Source organism: Triplophysa dalaica, chromosome 10 (assembly GCF_015846415.1).
Source record: "Triplophysa dalaica isolate WHDGS20190420 chromosome 10, ASM1584641v1, whole genome shotgun sequence".
Lineage (NCBI taxonomy): Eukaryota > Metazoa > Chordata > Actinopteri > Cypriniformes > Nemacheilidae > Triplophysa > Triplophysa dalaica.
In genome coordinates this window covers 3913792-3935048 of record NC_079551.1, presented here as the reverse complement: position 1 = coordinate 3935048, position 21257 = coordinate 3913792, and the positions used below count along the sequence as shown (strand labels likewise).

The 21257-nt window shown below is 34.8% G+C and overlaps 5 protein-coding genes across 12 annotated transcripts in view; 3 read left to right on the top strand and 2 right to left on the bottom strand.

The window, feature by feature from the left end:
• LOC130429972 (uncharacterized) overlaps positions 1–568 on the bottom strand; it is a 33156-nt gene extending 32588 nt beyond the window's left edge. For all 7 annotated transcript variants that reach the window (XM_056758830.1, XM_056758833.1, XM_056758832.1 and 4 more), the window contains exon 1: positions 250–568. In XM_056758830.1, the coding sequence (XP_056614808.1) occupies positions 250–319 (70 nt within the window). In that variant the 5' untranslated portion in view covers positions 320–568. The remainder of the gene's footprint in view (positions 1–249) is intronic.
• A 1195-nt stretch (positions 569–1763) lies between these two features.
• LOC130429978 (uncharacterized) lies at positions 1764–3999 on the top strand. Its single transcript, XM_056758844.1, has 4 exons — positions 1764–1866; positions 2111–2425; positions 2917–3204; positions 3399–3999. Exons 1-4 carry the CDS (start codon positions 1821–1823, stop codon positions 3524–3526), a joined length of 777 nt encoding a protein of 258 aa, XP_056614822.1. The 5' UTR covers positions 1764–1820; the 3' UTR covers positions 3527–3999.
• A 2042-nt stretch (positions 4000–6041) lies between these two features.
• Positions 6042–9003, bottom strand: LOC130429977 (SLAM family member 5-like). 2 transcript variants are annotated; one of them, XM_056758842.1, is made up of 6 exons: positions 8897–9003; positions 8377–8691; positions 7503–7781; positions 7300–7410; positions 6810–6886; positions 6042–6617 (listed from the first exon to the last, which is right to left on the bottom strand). In XM_056758842.1, exons 1-6 carry the CDS (start codon positions 8940–8942, stop codon positions 6570–6572), a joined length of 876 nt encoding a protein of 291 aa, XP_056614820.1. In that variant the 5' UTR covers positions 8943–9003; the 3' UTR covers positions 6042–6569. The 2 variants fall into 2 exon arrangements, with proteins under 2 accessions (XP_056614820.1, XP_056614821.1); XM_056758843.1 differs by having other exon boundaries at positions 7300–7320.
• A 928-nt stretch (positions 9004–9931) lies between these two features.
• On the top strand, positions 9932–12240 carry LOC130429980 (SLAM family member 5-like). Its single transcript, XM_056758845.1, has 5 exons — positions 9932–10025; positions 10472–10792; positions 10992–11261; positions 11462–11532; positions 11730–12240. The coding sequence occupies exons 1-5, from the start codon at positions 9980–9982 to the stop codon at positions 11751–11753; spliced, it is 732 nt and encodes a 243-aa protein (XP_056614823.1). The 5' UTR covers positions 9932–9979; the 3' UTR covers positions 11754–12240.
• Positions 12241–12800: 560 nt separating this feature from the next.
• Positions 12801–21125, top strand: LOC130429865 (uncharacterized). Its single transcript, XM_056758689.1, has 5 exons — positions 12801–12846; positions 14106–14270; positions 20494–20661; positions 20769–20879; positions 20989–21125. The coding sequence occupies exons 1-5, from the start codon at positions 12801–12803 to the stop codon at positions 21123–21125; spliced, it is 627 nt and encodes a 208-aa protein (XP_056614667.1).
• Positions 21126–21257: the final 132 nt, after the last annotated feature.

Genomic DNA, 21257 nt, shown 5'->3' with positions numbered 1-21257 from the left:
ACCGCCCCTCTTTTGGGAAGATCATGCTCCACTGCTATAATTATTTCCATATGTACCGTTACTTATACAAAAACTCACAAACCGGTACACTGAAATCTCTAGCGAACCTAAAGTTGTGTATCAGAAATGTATGAAGCAGATCTTATGTTTGTCGCGTCTCAATTGTTTTCCGTTGCGATGGAAATCGTGCGCAAATTTTCAACAAATCGAAACCGAAAGCGTGAAAATAAATAGAAATCAAACACTTACCGCAGAAAAGTAATACAAACATAAAACAATTCTCCATTTTAAGGTTGATCGGCGTCGTTTTTGTAAACATATACAGTTGATGACACAGATTGTGCGCTGTTTCCAGAGTTGAGGAGACGCACCCACAACCCCTGACTGCGCTGCCTGCGCTGACTGCGCAAACCACTAACAAAACACCTCCTTCAGTTCAAAAGATAGATTCCTGTGGAACTTATATTATTTGCTATATAACAAAAATCTGTAATTCCACATTTTAACCGAAAAAATAATTTATCCGAAAGGTCCTTTATCTGAGTACAGCATCCTTTTTTATGGTGGTCTTCTCCTTGTTGTTGTTTTTCGGTGGTTGGTATCCAGCGTCTCTGCGCATTACCGCCACCTACTGCTCCGGAGAACATGTTCACAGACTAAATCAGGTGTTTGCAACCTGAGGCCTTTTTAAATCTTATAAGAGTTAAAAAATGTGAGAGACCACAACATGAAGACAAAACAAGTCTAGATTTAATCGCTTTGCACGTGTAATGTGTGTTGCGCCGTGATGTGACGAATACTGCACACTGCACACACAAACAGAGTTGTGTTGTTAACACAGGGACTCACGCATATCTCGAAAGTTTTTTATTTTTATTTCACTGAATGTTTATTATATATGTGTTCAATATAAACAAATGTGTACACACAACCTATTGTGTGATTTTACAAATATATATCTCTGAGAAAATGTTTTACAATTTTTTATGGTTCATTTTATCACCTGAAATAGTCCACTGGACCATTTTCCTGTTCTACCTTAAAGCATCATCACAGTTGGACTCCTGCCACTTGTGATACAGCGGATTCATGGGTTCGTCACTTGCCCATAATCTGAAATTTGTATTGAAATGATTTGTAATTGGGATGACCTTGTTTGGATTGCTTTTGACAGAAAAGGGGTTTGGTTGAAGTCATTACTGCGGATGTTATGCTCCTGTCAGCTGGCTTTCCGGTTGCGTATCGTACAAGAACAGAGTTCATGTGCGTTTGTCCTCTGGATTTCCACCAAATAACAGGATTCTGATCCTGTGATCCTCCGAGCTCTGTTCTTCGTCAGGTACATTCACTCCTAACACTGTGAGAGAGCTCTCTATGAAGCCACAATTATAACCACAAATGAGCGGATGCTAAACACACCTGATAGCAGAGCTTCATAATGGTTACCTCTGTCAATCATCACAATGTTGGTGAGTTTTGTTGCAAAGCCCACGCTATGTTGTAGAAAGAAGGTAGTGTATGAATTGACGACACTTTCCCAGGTTTACACACCGGAGCATGCGTCCTTGAGTGATAAACCACTCACCAAAATGACCTCTTTCTGCCACAGATGTCAGAATGTGTCATTTCTCCTCTTTCAGTGATGATCTTGTGTGTTGTGTATCATTGTGCTGTTCACTTTACTGACGGCAGGGGGCGGTGTGTTCACTGAAGGAGTTCATTCACTACAGAGCATCACTTCTCTCTTCAGCTCTTCAGAGTTATCAAGAGTGTCTGATCCAGTGTTTGTCAGAAGTGTTTATCTGAAACATCTGGAGAAAATGTTTACTGTGGTTTTCATCTGTTTGTGCTCGTGGAGTCTGGAGGGTAAGTCACGTGTGATTTTATCACTTTAACGGCTGGATTGATTTCATATGTCAAAGTCACAGAATGAATGAAGATCATGGTGATCTGAAGTGTCTGATATGTCACAGTTTCAGTGAATCTCTTTAATCGTCTCAGTCATCCACTAAATAAGTCTAAGTCTTTATTGACAGATGAATAAAAGCTGTCCTGGGAATCTGAATGAAATTAAAGTGAAGTTGAAATAATTTCTCTGTGTATTTTTCAGGTGTGTTTGGTTCTGAGTTCGTCTCTGTGTCTGTGATGGAGGGAGATTCTGTCCTTCTGTCTGTGAATATTACTGAAGCACAGAGACGTGATGGAATCATGTGGACATTTGGTTCAATTCCTATAGCTAAACTCAAGCCTGATAATAAATATATATATTATAATGGCACTGATGGGATGTTCAAAGACAGACGGAAGCTGAATGAGACGGGATCTCTCATCATCACAGACATCAGAATCAAACACTCTGGACTTTATTATATCTCCACAACCAGCGAAGAGAAGCCATTCAAGAAATTTGACATTACTGTCTATAGTGAGTACACAATCTACCCTCATCCATATATATTCATAAATGATCAATTTACATATTCATCCAGTTACGGCAAAAATGTCCATTTATAGCATATAGTATGTAACATAGTGGTGCATCTGAAAAAGTGAATATTGTATAAATATTGCAATATATTTTATACACGTTATTTTATATTGTAGTTTTTCATTTAATTTAATTAAAACATAAATTTAAGGTTATTACTTGTAAAGTGAAACACTTAAAGCATTTTTGTATTTCTATGATTATGGCATACAGATCGTTAAAATAAAAAAACTCAGTGTCTCAAAATATTAGAAACTTTGTGAGATCATTAAAAAAATTAAATTTAAAATACACAGATTTTTATTTGGGGTTTATTTTACAACTCAGTGAAAGTATATTTTCGATCACTTTAAAGACTAATTAACTATATTAATAAAACATCAGCCCTTTTCTTTATTGTCCATTTATTTAACTTAATTATTTTTCAGCTCATCTGGCTGCTCCCATCATCAGCAGAGACCTTTCACAAAACTCTTCATCATCAAATTGTTCTGTGTTGTGTTCAGTGATGAATGTGACACATGATGTGAGTCTCTCCTGGTACAAAGGAAAGAGTTTATTGTCCAGTATCAGTGTGTATGATCTCAACATCAGACTCTCTCTACCTCTGGAGGTGGAAAATGAAGACAACAACACATACAGCTGTGTCATCGACAATCACATCACAAACCACACAAAACATCTCAACATCGATCATGTCTGTCACACGTGTTCAGGTGAGACATTTTTCAGGTCTGAATTTACACACATTTCAATTTCACAACAAAGAATATTTATTAATCAACAGTTGTTTTCTTTAAACTGGAAGTTCATGAAACTTGAGTTAGTTGAGTAAACTCAAAGAAACTAATATAGTCTGTTTAAAGGATTATACCATAATTTTGTTTTTTGTTGCTCATTTTTTTCCCAGAATTCTCCTGCTGTTGTGGTTTTACTAAAGCTGTGATCCGTTTGGTCATCTCTGCTCTGGTTGTCGTGGCTACTGCTGCTGTTCTGGTTTATGATATTAGATCAGGGGCGGTTCTAGACCCTATTTAGGTGGGCTTCAGCTACCCTCTCTGTCATCTTTGCCCCCCTAAACCTTCAGCTCTCAAAATATCAGAACCTTTCGAAAAAATGAAACGTACACAGATTGACACGCAGGTAGTTGTGAGTTCATGCTCTTGGCTGTTCTGCGCATGCATGGTGGCCTTTTGTAAGTGCGTTGCCATGGCTGCCGGCGAGGCAGACTTCATCTGAATGAAGAAGAACAGTCAATACCGCCGGACTGAGCCGTGGGCAACAAACTCATCATCAAACATCCTGTGTACAAGTTTAAATGAGATGTTTTCTGATGTGATGACTAGATTGATAGCCACAAGAGTGCCATGTCTGTGAGATCTGAGATAATACGCAGACTCAAATTATCTGACGGATGTCCTGCTGCTTTATTCAAGAACTCTTGATCATGTTTTGCAGAGTAAAGTAACTGTTTTAAGTTGACCACATTAAACAGAACATTTCTTCTTGAACATGTGGTCTTCGTGTTTGCCTTTAGCTTTACATGTACATTTATGCATTTGCTTTAAACCAAAGCAATACGTTGCATTAAATCGGTGTCTTGCTACGATTTAGATTCAGCAGTTATAGTTAACAAAGAAAACAAATCTATCAAAACCACACTTGAAGCACCAACTGAAGGGCAAATGAGACAGATATAGAGAATAAACACAGGCATATTTACAAGCACCCACAAATCCTTACAATTAATACAAAATAATTGTTTGTTTGTTTGTTGTTATTGTTTATTACTTGTTCTAATGCTTTAAAAATATATTGTGAGTACACACATCTTGTCAAAAATGCTTCAAATTAAAACTTTTTTTAGTATTTTATGCAAGTTAATAACAGCAAAGAAAGTAATATATTTTTCCAATTTGTTGATTTAAGATAAATATGAAGCAAAGGAACAGGGAGAAGGGCAGGGGATATATATCTATATATACAGTTTATAGTAATTTCATCAAAGGGTTTACAATGCTAACACAGTGGTCTCTTCAAAAGTATGAGGGCTAAGCCCCCCCATGATAAACTTCTTGATCTGATCCCCTGCATCAGATACAGAGGAAATGGACAGATGAACATGAGATCAGACATTAAAAGACTGTTGAATCTATTGTCTGGAGCCAGTTTTGAGACCCTGCGGTATTTTAAACCTGATAAGAAAAATGCTTATAAAAAAAGGAAGTTCACATTATAAAGCATATCATCATATGTTTACCCCACTACATTTCATAAATGCATTTCTTTATGCAAGTATTTAATACATATATATTAGTACTTTCCCACTTTTGAAAGTATAATACTAGATTTAAATGTACGTCAATATTAAAACTACAATATTAATAAAATGTGCTGGAGAAAACAGTAGGCTATGTGCTTTAAAATGTAGTGAAGCAAAACATTTTCCAAAGTAACACTCTGATAAAGTACATCTTTTTAAAAACGTACTTGAAAGTAAAAATAAGGATGTACTGTCCACCTCTGTTATAGAGAAGTCTTATGTCAGTTTCAAAATGTCAGTAAGGTGGTCGTCTGCATGAATATATAGACAAACTGTTACTGTGACACTAACATGACAGGAACACAGAAAACATTCAACATGAAATGAATCATGAAATTGTGGACATGAAACTGATCATTACCTCTAATGCAAAAATAAATGTGAGAAGTCAGTACTTCATGTGTGTGTCTACCTTGTGTGTCTTCTGTTGTTTGTTTTATTGAAGTCTTTATGTTTCTTTAAACTGTTAAAGCAGATTCATGTCTGTGGTTTAGTGGTGAACGTCTCTCTGAAACCTACAAACCAACTTCCATCTTAACCACCAAAATCCCCTGCTGACCGCCCAACATCTCCACATAAACAAACCAAAATGTGTTTTCTATTCTTCGTATACATATATACTGTATACACACACATTTATATTCAAATGGGATCAACTGATCCTTAAATGTTTCAGTGTGGATGTTATGTGTGTTTTAGGTTCTTTATAGTGGGATGTTTTGTGAAAAACAAGACACACAAGAAGATGAAGAGTTGTGAGATGAAGATCAACTGAAGATCTGTGTGGAAAATGACCTGAAGAACTGACTTTTGCATTTGAGGTAATGATCAGTTTCATGTTCACAGTTTCAAGTTTCATTTCACGTCAAATGTGTTTGAAAGTTTTCTGTGTATCTGTTGAACTGTGACCACAATCACAACAAACACTTCACATCCCATCAAGAGTTTAATGTTGTTTAAAGTTGAAAACAGTGATTTTCAGTAGAAGAAATGTTATATTCAAATTTTACATTTTCAACACAGAACAGAATACTGTAAAGTCATCACAATCGATATTAAAATTGTATCCAAACAAACTGATAAAAGCCATAACAGAAAATAAAAACTTAGTAGATAGTATCTATTAAAATGGTCATTACTAACAAACATATAATTGTTGGAAAAATTTGTAAATTTCATCTCTCTGTTTGAAATAAAATATAATGTTTTCTCATTATGTGTGTTGAAAAACTAAAATGTATTCAGAAGTTAAACCAGTTAAAATTACACATTATTATTATAAGCACTACATCAAATAATTAATAATTACTTATGTGATTACAACTTTATTCTGTTAGGGAGAGACTTCTATAAAGATCTGGAAAAAAGAAAATAACCATTTTATATTGTATGTTCTCTTTCCTTCAATAGACTCACCCCACAGCTATGATGCCATTAAATATTATGCAACATTTTTTTACATTTAAATAAATATAATTTTGGGTTTCATCCGCTCCTTCAGTGCTTTTAACATTTGAACCCACGTCACATGTCTAATTTATTAAATCAAATATCTGTATTGTATTGATTTACACCGGTGTCCAGTGGCCCAGCATTGACCATATCGTCTTACAATCGTGATGTGTTTTTATCAGAATTGGTGCTGATGCAAACATAATTCAGTTGAGGATGTTAGTGAAGTGTGGACACTGAAGCGTTCAAAACTCAACATGTATTATGGTAACTGTAACCTGAACGTCCAATCACAGGAGAGTCTGATCATCTTCTCATGACTCCCGCATACACCACATCAGTCTCCACCGCACTCTGACAGATACAAACATACAGATTTAAACATAATTATATATCAATAATAGAGAGCTTTGTGATCATAAACTGCAATGGTACGTTGTTATTCTGTAAATAATGTAGATTCTCAGACTCCAGAAAGTTTATAAACATCTGCTGTGTTGTTGTTGTGTTCATTATGGAAAGCGCACACATTACACACAATCTTACCATTTGTTTTCCTGATCTTCTAGAGAATGTTGGATCTGCATAAGTGATCTCCTGTTCACCGGCCTGATCTGTTTCAGCTGTTATAAAACCAGTTTTAATTTAAGTTTTTATTAAGTGTTAAGGTTCACCTTCAAAATGGAAATTCTGTCATCGTCCACACGCAGTCTTCTCGTGTCAAACCTGTATGACTTTCTTTCTTCTGCAGAACACAAATAAGATATTTTGAAGAATGTCAGCAAAAGAGCAGACCCCATTCACTTCTATTGTGCGGACACAAAACCGATGCAAGTGCATGTGCTGTTAACAACATTCTTCAAAATATCTTCTTTTGTGTTCTGTGGAAGAAAGTCATACGGGTTTGACATGAAAAGAGTGCGTGTGGACGATGACAGAATTTTCATTTTGAAGGTGAATTACGTCTTTAATAAATTGTCTCTTTACCAAATCACACTATTGTTATATCATGAGATGTGTTTTAATTCACACTCACCATCTTGATTTGTTTTTCTGACTTTCTTGCAGACGAAGAAGATAAGAAGTACAATCGTCAGAGATCCGGCAGCAAAAGAGAGATGGATTATATAATCTAAAAAGGTTTGTTCTTTAAGAATAAAGAGACGTAAGTGTGACTGAATCTGACCGTCTTATCTCAGATCAGATCAAAATGAAACATTGATATCTCAGTGGGCATACCAGCACACGGATGACAGACATCAGTGTTGAGATGTTGAGTCTGGTTTGTGATGGGATTGTTGATCACACATGTGTAAGAATCATCCAGACACTCCAGATGAAGAGAGATGTTGATGTTACTGTGTTCAGACACACTGATGCTGGACAATAAACTCTTTCCTTTGTACCAGGAGAGACTCACATGTGACACATCCATCACTGAACACAACACAGAACAATATGAGGATGAAGATCCATCTAGAGAAGAAGAATTGGTGATGACAGGAACAGGCAGACGAGCTGAAAAAAATCAAACAGTAAATAAAAAGAATTGAACAGATGAGGACTGCTGGGAGTAAATGGGTGTCGACTTTTTGAAGCTCCAAAAAGTGCATCAATCGATCAAAGAACGGCTCAACTCAGCTCTGTGGTCTTAACAAAGGTCTACTGAAGAGAATCCATGCATTTGTTTAAGAGAAATGACAGCGTTGATGTCTAGCTTCCGTTATCCCTCAGATCCAGGTGAATGAGAGGCTTGTTTTTCCGCTAAAGGAAAGTGACGAAAGGTCCCGCCCACAGCAGGAGGTGATACTATTCGCTGAAAATGAAAAATGCTGTTTTGGTCACAGGAACTTACGTCACGCCAGCCTATCATTTGCCTGTGCGGATGATAGACATTATCACCAATATCGTTGTCAACATGGATGTTTCTCTTAAACAAACACATGGATTCGCTTCACAAGACTTTTATTAGAACACAGAGTGAATGAAGGTGAAAAATTAAACCATGTGAAAGTCTTCTTTCATTCCACAATATTGTGAATAATTATGACCTCATTTATGAAATAATGTGACAGGATGAATACATTTGGATGAGTGTAGATTGTGTACTCACTATAGACTGTAATGTTGATTATCTTGAATGGCTTCTCTTCGCTGGTTGTTGTGATATAATAAAGTCCAGAGTGTTTGATTCTGATGTCTGTGATGATGAGAGATCCCGTCTCATTCAGCTTCAGTCTGTCTCTGAACATCCCATCAGTGCCATTATAATATATATATTTATTATCAGGCTTGAGTTTAGCTATAGGAATTGAACCAAATGTCCACATGATTCCATCACGTCTCTGTGCTTCAGTAATATTCACAGACAGAAGGACAGAATCTCCCTCCATCACAGACACAGAGACGAACTCAGAACCACACACACCTGAAAAATAAACAGAGAAATGATATAAACATCACTTTAAATTCATCTGTAACTAAAGACTTGAGCTCTCTAGTGGATGAATGAGACAATTAAAGAGATTCACTGAAACTGAGACATATCAGACACTTCAGATCAACATGATCTTCATTCATACTTTGACATGAAATCAATTCAGCCGTTAAAGAGATCAAATCACACATCTTACCCTCCAGACTCCACGAGCACAAACAGATGAAAATCCCAAAGAACATTTTCTCCAGATGTTTCAGATAAACAGTTCTGACAAACACTGGATCTGACACTCTTGATAACTCTGAAGAGCTGAAGAGGGAAGTGATGCTCTGTAGTGAATGAACTCCTTCAGTGAACACACCGCCCCCTGTCGTCAGTAAAGTGAACAGCACAATGATACACAACACACAAGATCATCACTGAAAGAGGGAAATGACACATTCTCACATCTGTGGCCTTATTTAAAAAGAGTAATTATGTAAATTAGGCCATATAATATTTTTAACATATTAATATAAAAAGGTTCAATCTATTTGTAAGAATTTGCTGCTTTGATCTTTTTATATACAGCTATCTATGCGCTAAAATGAATTGTTTATCGAACATTATACATAAAATAATTTAATTACAATTCGTTAAATGCACAATTAACTCTGGTAACATTCAAGCAAAAAACAACTCTAGAAATGCACAAATTCAACATTTAGCAAATAAATGCTTAATTTAACATATGTGCTCTCCTCCATATGCGTATCTGGTTGTCTATAACAAATTGTTCTACCACGCATGCGCACATCAATATTACGTCATTTTTGGCGCTGTAAAATTTGGCGCTTCTACATATTTATTTATTACTGGGAGGACAATTTGAAAAGGTATTCTGCACTGTAAATAAATGCCACCTATTGTTTTAGTGTGGGATAATCTGATATTCATGCTGTAAACTTTGTGTATGTGTTTATTTTAACATGATGTGACTAGTTGACAGGGTATAATGCATTTTAAAATCAAACCTGTTTATTTTTACGTTGTGGTTTAGATTATATTACATTTTATAGCGGTAGGATCATCGACAGCAGCTTGTATCCTTTGTGTTGCTCTACTGCCATCTTCTGGTGATCATTGTGCTGTGCACTTTACTGACGGCAGGGGGCGGTGTGTTCACTGAAGGAGTTCATTCACTACAGAGCATCACTTCCCTCTTCAGAGTTCTCAAAAGCGTCAGATCCAGTGTTTGTCAGAACTGTGGACTGTTTGTTTGAAACTGTTTGAGAAAATGTTTGCTGTGATTTTGTTGTGTTTATTCTCGTGGAGTCTGCAGGGTATGTGTGTGATTTTAAAACTTCAGTTTAACTTCAGTTTATTTAAACTTTATTATAGTTGGATTGATTTCCTGTTTTGTCAATGAATCTCAACTGTCTGATTTATGACGATCATAGTGGATCAAATAGTTCTGTTTATGTGTTTGGCTCTGTGTATTCTCATAATAATTGCAATTAAATATTAATGTATGTAAAACTCCTTTTGTACAAGTGATCATTTACTCATCAGATTGTTTTATTGAAATTACCATCAACATGAGGGTGAACAATTGGTCAGTTTTAGACAGCCTTTAACAGTTTTTACTCAAAATAAATAACTCCTGGTTTAAAGTCCCAAGCAACAGAATAAGAGAGGGTTTTATTCTCATGTTGATAAATAGAAGCTGTACTTTGAATGTGAATGAATTTAAAGTGATGTTTATATCATTTCTCTGTGTATTTTTCAGGTGTGTGTGGTTCTGTGTTCGTCTCTGAGTCTGTGATGGAGGGAGATTCTGTCCTTCTGTCTGTGAATATTACTGAAACACAGAGACGTGATGGAATCATGTGGACATACGGACCTAATTCAATTCCAATATCTAAACTCAAACCTGATAATAAATATATATATTATAATGGCACTGATGGGATGTTCAGAGACAGACTGAAGCTGAATGAGACGGGATCTCTCATCATCACAGACATCAGAATCAAACACTCTGGACTTTATTATATCGCCACAACCAGCCAAGAGAAGCCACTCAAGATATTCGACATTACTGTCTATAGTGAGTACACAATCTACCCTCATCCATATATATTCATCCTCTCACATTATTTCATAAATGAGGTCATTATTATTCACAATTTTGTTGAAAGATCACTTTCACAGTATGACATACAGATTCATTTGTACACTATCAACTTTCTTTGAACAAATTACTTTATCATTAAATATGCCTTCATGCATCTATTTATATTTTCCAGCTCTTCTGCCTGTTCCTGTCATCTCAAACTCTTCATCAAATTCAGTGTTATATTGTTCTATGTTGTGTTCAGTGATGAATGTGGCACATGTGAGTCTCTCCTGGTACAAAGGAAAGAGTTTATTGTCCAGCATCAGTGTGTCTGAACACAGTAACATCAACATCTCTCTTCATCTGGAGTGTCTGGATGATTCTTACACATGTGTGATCAACAATCCCATCACAAACCAGACTCAACATCTCAACACTGATGTCTGTCACAAGTGTCCAGGTGAGTCATTTTCTTAACACTGAAACCACACGTTAAAAGGAATTTTACAAAAACATGCACAACATATTTTTGACCCAAATAATTGCTTTTAACTAGAAGTTTATGGAAGGCAGAAATCATATATCCATTCAAATTTAATTAATCGTGCATCCATAGTTTGAAAAATTGTGGTGAATCATATCTAACCTTTATTATGCCAGATTTCTCAGAAAACTTCATCTGCAAGTGTGGTTTTACTGAAGCTGTGATCCGATTGGTCCTCTCTGCACTGGTGGGTGTGGCTGCTGTTGCTGTTGTGGTTTATGACTTCAGATCAAGAAGAGATGAACAATAGAAGAGATCAGATAATAATGATTAGGGAATAAAGTGTATTGAGTCCATTGAGAGCATACAGTATTTTGAATCTGATAGAGAACAGAGCAACAATCATTTCTGTATTATTTTCTTTCATTTTCACATTCTCAATAGGAACCAGGGTTGGTTCTAGGGTGAGTGGATCCAGAGCCAATTCAAAGGCCATCAGAGGCAAAGCCATCCCATGAATTGGAATTTAGCTCATACACTTGAAATAAAAGTACTCAAATGTCAAAAGTTTTTCAAAGAAGCATTTTAACTTTGCCTATCCCTATGGGGCCACCCTGAAAGTAGACTATTTTACTTTATAGTTCTAACAATATTTTTAACAGATACGCCATGCTTTATTCCGGTTTATAAACCCATTGGTCTTCCATTAACTTTTATGAGACATATTCAATTTGGGACACATCAATCAACCGTCATTTGATGTCACTTCCAAGATGCTTCCAGTGAGATTTTCCCTGGAGAGATAAAAAATATAGATATACCTTAATTTAATCTTTCCGTTTAAAAAAACCGAAAGCATGTCAAATTCTACAGGCAATAAATATTTTCATGTATTTATATACATTTGCTTATTCCCCCTGCAAAATTGTTATTTCTATTCACTTTATTTTTTTGTATTTTTATTTACCTGGTTAAAGTTAAAAAAAAATCATAATATTGTTACAGTATTTGTATTGTATCATAATATTGTGCAGATATGCTCTTTTATCTGCAGTGACGAGTGATTTATTAAACTAGTACACTGTGAAAAACAAATTGTGGGATTAACTTTGTTTTGTGTAAATTTAAGGTTTTGCGTAAAAAAATATTTTATTAAAATGTACTTTTTGCAAAAACGCAAATAACATAACAAATTAGCTATATCCTAATTGTTTGAAGTGTGTTTACAAATTCCATCTCTATCGTCTCTAACGCTGCATCTCATTTATATGCGTCATTCATGATATCCTTAAATAAAATTTCTCTTCCGGTCCAAATGATACAGACGAGTGAGTTTTTGTTTCCTCCATCTGCTTTAAATAATGTGCCGGTTATCATGATAAAACAACCAAACAGACAATACATTTGAGTCAAAGCTCGTAAGTGCTGAATTCTGAACAACCCTGACAAACAATTCAGGCATATGGTCAGGACCAGATTACATTATTAAAGCCTTGTTTGAAACTCTTGGAGAGGATGTTTTATTTGATTGTCTTCTTTTGGGGCTCGTGGAGTCTGGAGGGTAAGTTATATGTGATTGTATAACTTCATTTTGTTGTTTAAGTTCAGAGTGATTTTTTAATCGTTGGATGACACCGTAAAGATGCGTAAAAAACGAAATTAACTGTTACTGCTATTATCTGGACTGTATTATGTATGACGTTATTTTTCGAAACTCTTAAGATAATTGTTTGGTTACAAGAATTTGCCTGGGAATCGTGGAGGAGTCACAGAAACGTAAAATAAAGTTACAATTTGTAACTTACTCAATTCATTTTAGTCCAAACAAATATTCAATATTTGTATCTGCACGAAAAAGTATTGAATTCGAATTGAGAGCTAATTTAGGATTTGTTTATTCAAGTTTAATTTGAATTCGAGTTGGGTTGCACCACTAAATTTGATCTTTAAATCTTTGACAAATTAAAACTTCAACCTGTATTAATACCTTCTCCTATAACTGTGTTAACAATTACGGACTCTTAGTTGATGCTTACGACTTTTACGACTTGCATAGTGGCTCTAAAATACCGCGAGAGCGTTTCCAGAACAGCCGTCGCAGCATCTCTGGAGCGGCTGTGATGACGACACAGCTTTTCATGATTGGCCAGATTCACCGCATGACAATAATCACGTGTGTTTCGTGCATGCATACATGCCGTCATAAGTGCATAAAAAATATCATAATTGACTAGTGGACGTGTAGCTTCACAGCTGTCAAGTCAGGTTACACCGTTTTTATTTACAATAAACACATCTCTGACACGCTCATCACATTGTTTCTGATAATCTATAGCCACATATTCAATGTGATGTGTTTTATCATTTATACTTTCACTCTGACCTCTTCATTTGAAGATTTAAATTCAATCCATAACTGAGATTTAAATCAAAGCGTAAAGAAAGGGAGCAATAAGATAAAATGTTACTAAGATCTAGAGCGAAATTATGGTGTTTATGTAACCAATTTTAACGTATGGTGCAACATATCTATTAAATAACCCTTAAATAAGTGATTTTTGGTTACTTCAAAATAATACTTACTCTCCATTAAAAGTTTAAAGTTTTATTTGATTGAAATATACAAAATAGTGCAAAGAGTGCAAATTTTGTGATTAAATGTTTTAAAAGACAAGATAAATAAATCAAGTGTGTTACAGTGTCTATAGAAGTCGAAGATGACAAAGAAGATTTTATTCTCATGTTGATGAATAGAAGCTGTACTGTGAGTGTGAATGAATTTAAAGTGATGTTTATATTATTTCTCTGTGTATTTTTCAGGTGTGTTTGGTTCTGAGTTCGTCTCTGTGTCTGTGATGGAGGGAGATTCTGTCCTTCTGTCTGTGAATATTACTGAAGCACAGAGACGTGATGGAATCATGTGGACATATGGTCCTACAATTCCATTAGCTAAACTCAATGCCGAGAATAAAATAACATATAATGGTACTGATGGGATGTTTAGAGACAGACTGAAGCTGAATGAGACGGGATCTCTCATCATCACAGACATCAGAATCAAACACTCTGGACTTTATTATATCGCCACAACCAGCGAAGAGAAGCCACTCAAGATATTCAACATTACTGTCTATAGTGAGTACACAATCTACCCTCATCCATATATATTCATCCTGTCACATTATTTTAAAAAGGAGGTCATAATTATTCACAATATTGTGGAATGAAAGATGACTTTCACAGTATGACATACATGTCTCTGTAATGCTTTTAGTGCTTTATATTAATAAAGATGATTTAAATGACAAGCTATCATTTCTTCATCTATCTATTTTTTCATTGTTATTTTAATATTTTCAGCTCGTCTGCCTGTTCCTGTCATCATCGGAGACTCTTCTCAATGTTCTCCATCATATTGTTGTGTGTTGTGTTCAGTGATGAATGTGTCACATGTGAGTCTCTCCTGGTACAAAGGAAAGAGTTTATTGTCCAGCATCAGTGTGTCTGATCTCAACATCAGACTCTCTCTACCTCTGGAGGTGGAATATCAAGACAACAACACATACAGATGTGTCACCAACAATCCCATCACAAACCACACACAACATCTCAACATCAATCAGCTCTGTCCTCCACGTGCAGGTGAGCCAAATGTGATGTTTGTGTTTATTCACTGATCTGATCTGAGATCAGACTAACAGATTCAGTTACAGTCATTATATTTAACAATGATAATCGATATCATTCTGAGGTGAGGTACAGTAATGGCTCATTTTTCACTGTAGCTCTCACCTTAATTCTGATCTCTTGTGCTGCTGGATCTGTGATGACTGTCGCTGCAGTTCTGATCTTCTGCATCTACAGAAGACAAAGAAAAAACAACCCAGAAGGCAAATATTTAGTAGTCCTAACTTTACTGTAAAAGTATTATACCAAATAATAGGCTAATATAAACTTAGTTTAATAAGATCATAATGTGCTTATTGATGTTGTTGAAACAGTTCAGAGAGGTGAACAGGAGATCACTTATGCAGTTGCAACATTCCACAAAAGACAAACACATAAACCGGTGAGATCATTCGTCTCTGAAGTGTCTCTGTATCAGATTTAAATGTCTGTCTGCTTGTGTTTACAGTACATGTGTGTTTAATGATCTGTCACATCATGGGCATCGGAGCCACATGTATGTGGATGGGACAGGACCTAAAATCCAAATTCTGCCTTTCCACCTGGCTCATTCAGACTATACAGATTAGGGGCTCTATTTTAAATAATGCTGCCTTGACTTGTTTTCGGAAACTCATCAGTTCCCACTTCTGAAGTTATGATTCAGAACTGGTTGTGTTCAGGAGGTTTTTTTAGCAGCTCTAACCTTCTGTCAGCTGTCACTCACACAGGTGTTGATCTCAGTCACGGTCATGCTCAGGCCTGGATTACCAGCTCTGCGGTTTTTACACTAAAATGCACTTTCGCAGTAGTCGGTTCAAATTTTACTTCAAGCTAGCATGCTTTAGTTATCCCATCCTGCTTATTAAACAATATTTTTGATATCTTCACTCATAAATGTCTCCAAATACACGGTTGTGTTAACAGTAGAGTACTGTAAATTACAATGCTACATCATAAAAGTACCCATAATGCAATGCATATTACAGTAATAACAGTGAAAAAAGATTTTAGAATTTTTCTTGGCATTTTGTAGTAAGTAACTTTAAATATTACAGCAACGTCTAACAGTGTAGATCATGCTAAATATGAGTTTTTAATAAAAAATAGCATGTGTGGCATTTTAGCGTCCGCTGGTGTGGACGCAAATTTTAATACGAAGAACACCATAAATATGCTGTTGAACACTTTTATTCGTGTGACTGAATGTCTTTAAATAAGATGAAGTGTCATGTGCACACATGCTGCTAGATGTTGTTTCTTCTCAGAACTCGAGACGACTGACTTTTGTAACGACTTTTAGCTGCGGTTAGTTTCAGCAGTGTGTCATCTGTTAAGTCTCACAAATATTTCTGGTGGTTTTATTGTGTTATTCTGAAGATGTGAGAAATAAGATTGGCTTCGGTCAACAGGCCGTGAGGGACACTCAAGCTTTGCGGACTGTAAAGATAATCAAAGCATCTGAGGCGAATTTTCATATTCAATTATAATAATATGATAAAACATGTTCATGACAGTTGAAATCAGATGATCAGATTGTTGCTCACGGTTGTATAATGTTATATAAGCAAGTTAACACAAATATTTATGTTTGTGTGTGTTTTTTGTCTGTCAGAGTCCTTCAGTGATGGATGACGTCGTGTATGCAGGACTCATGAGAAGATGAACAAACTCTGATCGGACTTTCAGGTTACAGCAGTATTGAATTTAAATGTCAAGTTTTAAATGTCAATGTTTTTATTTTATTGTGCTGATGTTTTTAGCAGAATTACTGCTATATCTAACATTTTGGAATGTTTCTTTATTTTTCCTGTTTTAAAAAGTTTATATATATTTGACTATTTGTTAGATTCATTTATAAGATCACCTCCTTGATACTAGACCACAAGTGGCCTTCATCTCTGCCGTGGTTCATGTAAAGAAACCAGTCAAGTCAATATGAATGAAAGTGAATTAAGACTAAAGTACATAATGAGAGTGGATTTTAAAAAACATTTAAAATGTGTTCATCTGTACATTACAAATGCAAAATCTTCTCAACTTTATACAGCATCTAACCCATCATGGCACAAAGTGTTTGTAGGGTAAAAGTCACAGTTTAACGGTTACTGAGAAAACTGCTTATAAACACATTCAGGGTGAAAGAAGACCAGCAGAGCTGTGAAGACCACGACCACAACACCCGAAGACCAAAATAAATATGAGATGTCTGTTATTCAGTTTATTTTCCACACACTTCTTGTGTTGATCTTTATCTCAAAGCAGTAGCGGGTGAATTGTTTTTGAGATGGGGCTGTGGCTAGGGTGAACACCACCCAACAAACTAAATGTGGTAAAGGTAATACGTTTGTGTGGGACAATGTTGGACACCATTGAAAAAGGCGAAACTGTGAATGATACGGAATGAAAATATTTGTATATAATTTTTTACTTATAAAAATAAGTGTTTATTTAGTCCATTCCAGCCATAACAAAGACATAGATAAAATTACATATAACATAAAACTATTTTAATGGCGATTTCAATTTAAGGGTCACTGTCTCTTTAAATATTGCGGAGTTATCATGTTGTAGACTTTGAAGATCTTCTCAAAAAGAGAAAACTAAAGGAATTAAGAACAAACAAATAATGAAAAATAGTTTCTCTTTTAAAATGTTTTATTGTTAAATAATTCATTTCATGATTTGCTAATAATGTTTTTTAATACGCTAACCAAAACCTAAAGGCTGAACATAGAAGAAGTTACGATGTTTTAGTGACTTTTTATTGGCATTTGTGTTTTTGTGTTTTGGGGTTTTTATTCTGTTTTGGGTTGTTATGTCATATCCAAGTTTCCATAATATTCTCATTTTGAGACGAATAAATTAAATACACACACTGAAAAAAGGTTTTGATTGAAACAACTTATAGGATTCTCATCTATATTTTTTAAGTTGATCCAATTAAAGATAAATCACTTGCCCTAAATAATATTTCTATGTCAATGAAAACTATTTTATATAACTTGTATATGTCAATGAAAACGTATTTTTCTAGTTGAAGCAAGTAGGCCTACATTTATTTGAATTCTACTTTTTGATCTAAACAAAAATATAAAGCTTCTATCAAAACAAAAATTCTCGATAAAATGTTTTTTTTAATCAAATAAATATAGAAGTATTTAAATAATTAATTATTTTAATATCATTAAATTAATAAATTAAATACTGTATTTGAAATTGAATGCTTCAAAAATCTATTTCTCATTTCACAAAAATACAAGTTAATAGAAAGGATTTAATAGAAATATATGGATTTAATAAAGCATGATTCCCATTAAGTAACATCCCAAATCTAATAAAAGACAAACAATTTCCATTGAATTCATTTTATTTTATTTCATAACAGCCTCAAATTGAGAACAATGCAGTGAATTTAGGCAAATGTAACAGTTTCTAAATTTCATCACTATGTATAACAATAAATACTACTTACAATGTAAACTGGAGTAAACTGACTGCTTTCAGATCGCTGAACACAAATGTATTGACAAGGTTGAGGCCGATGAGATGTTTCCAACCGAAAACTGCTGCATAAGAGTGAGAGAAGAGAGGCAGTGAGAGAGAAAAAGATCATCATGTTTAAATTGTTCATATTAAAGAATAATGAACGACCCATCAATAATAACAGCGGACCTGACTGTAATAAACTGGAACGGGAAATTGTCCGCCATTACAAATTACACATTTTCATCTCGGATTAAGTTACTAGACAATTACTACATTAACAGACAAAATAATAATACACTAATAATAATAAAACAATAAGCATTATCAACTGAATTGTGAAGTACTTTAAACTAACCTTCAAAAATGTATCCACAAAATGTCCGACGATCCACTGACGTTAGAAAAGCGCTGTCTGATGTGGACTCGATATTTCTGTTTAATGCGCATGCGTTGTACATTCTCAAAACTAAAATGTATTAGTTTTCAGATGGGTATTTCAACCACCAAATGATAAAATCTGTGCTGTTACCGTAGTTAAAACCGCTGGTTAATGATTAATTTGTTTGTTTATTGCTATATTTATTAGTTTAAACTTAAGTCATTTACACATTGTTCAGCTTTACAGAGCCAAAAGACAACTTGACAAAAACAACAAAACATGGCTTATTACCTTAAGAGAAGCACTGCATTTAAATATTGTATTCTTGAATAGCTTATAGAACAGGCAATGATGTGAAAAAGAAACTAGTTAATTAATTCGGAATTTATTCCAAACATACATTTAATTATCTTCTTCATAACATGCAACCAAATGTCAAACAGCCACAAAACTCCTCCCTTTACATATCTGACTGTGCGTTCGCATGGACTCTTGGTTGGGGGGCTTTCTGCATCAATGCTCCAAAAACTATCATAGACGTTTTAAACAGTTTTTAAACATTTTATATAATTTCTGGATTTGTTGCAAGCTTTTGAAGAAAATGTATGATGTGATGTTGTTCTGTTTGTGGAGTCTGTCTGGTAAGTTACACGTGTTTAATATTTTTAGATGTATCAGTCACGGATGATTTTATGATTCAAGAATCACATTTTGTTTGTTCTGTGTTTATTACATCATTTATTGTCACATTATTATTAAATGTTTTCATTCGCGTGCATGCGTGTGTGCATTTATAACGCATGATCGCAAATAAAGCGTGAATTATAAATGTTCAACTTTTTAAAACTCAAAATATTTTTAACCGATTGTAAATCCAGGTGTGTTTAGTGAGTCTCTGTCAGTGACTGAAGGAGATTCTGTCACTCTGTCTGTGATCTCACTGAAGTGAAAGATAAAATCTTATGGAAGTTTGGAGCTCAAGAAGTTGTCATAGCTGAGATCAATAACAGTAACATGAGATTATATGAAGAGAGACCTGACGGGAGATTCAGAGACAGCCTGAAGCTGGATCACACTGGATCTCTCATCATCACAAACATCACAAACAAACACTCTGGACTTTATAAAGTCATCAACACCACCTCAGGAAAACAACTCAATATATTCAACATTACTGTCTACGGTGAGTAGAGAAGAAATTATAAATATCTTATGTATATTCACATTTAACATGTTAAAATACCTGCACATTGGTGTATTATGATGACGGTAATATTCGTTGGTCAATATATTGCACTGTATTTTATGTAACTAATTTATTCAATAACATTTGTTTTTTTGATGCATTGATTTCATTTTAATAAGATTACAAATGAACAGAGCGATATTTGAATGTTTAGACTCTCAGTTATATTGGGTGTTGTTGTGTTGTGTTTTGTCTTGTTGTGTTGTCTTTGTGTTGTTCTAGTTGTTATTGTTTTCTCAATAAAGCCTTTTGTGTTATTTACTGACCCTCTTATTTATGGAAAACTTATTTGATTGTAATGTTTTCAGCTCATCTGCCTGTTCCTGTCATCTCCAGAGACTCTTCTCAATCTTCTTCATCATCATGTTGTTGTGTGTTGTGTTCAGTGATGAATGTGTCACATGATGTGAGTCTCTCCTGGTACAAAGGAAAGAGTTTATTGTCCAGAATCAGTGTGTTTGATTTCAACATCAGACTCTCTCTACCTCTGGAGGTGGAATATCAAGACAACAACACATACAGATGTGTCATCAACAATCCCATCACAAACCACACGCAACATCTACACATCACTCAACTCTGTCACACGCGTTCAGGTAAGTCACACATGATGTTTGTGTTTATTTCCTGACTATTCAAAGATCAAACTGACTTATACAGCATTTATATTAGCTGAAGTTACTGACTCAAATCAATTAAACAGGTTTTATTCGTATAGTTGTGATCTGTTGTGCTGTTGTTGGATCTGTGATGATTGTTGCCGCACTTCTCATCTTCTGCATCTGCAGAAAACACACACACACACAACAACAAGGTAATCTAAAACATCTTATGCATTTATAAAAATATATTAATTGTTTTTTTCCTAATAAAGTTTGGTTAAGAAACTGTGTGGAGAAATCACATGTGTTTTATTGAAGCAGATCAGTCCGGTGAAGATGAGATCACTTACGCAGAGACAACCTTCTATAAAGGACAAATACATAAACCGGTGAGATCATTCATGACTGTGTCTCTGTATCTGTATTTCAGTGGTCTATCACATTTAAACAGTCTTTGAAGCTCTAGGTGTGTGTGCGTGTTTTGTTTTAAAGAGTTTTCAATACATTATGAAAATGTGACTTTTTGGTTTAACAATTTTTCCAGCCAAATAAAAACATTGAATTGATTAAAAACTATGGAAAAGTTTTAT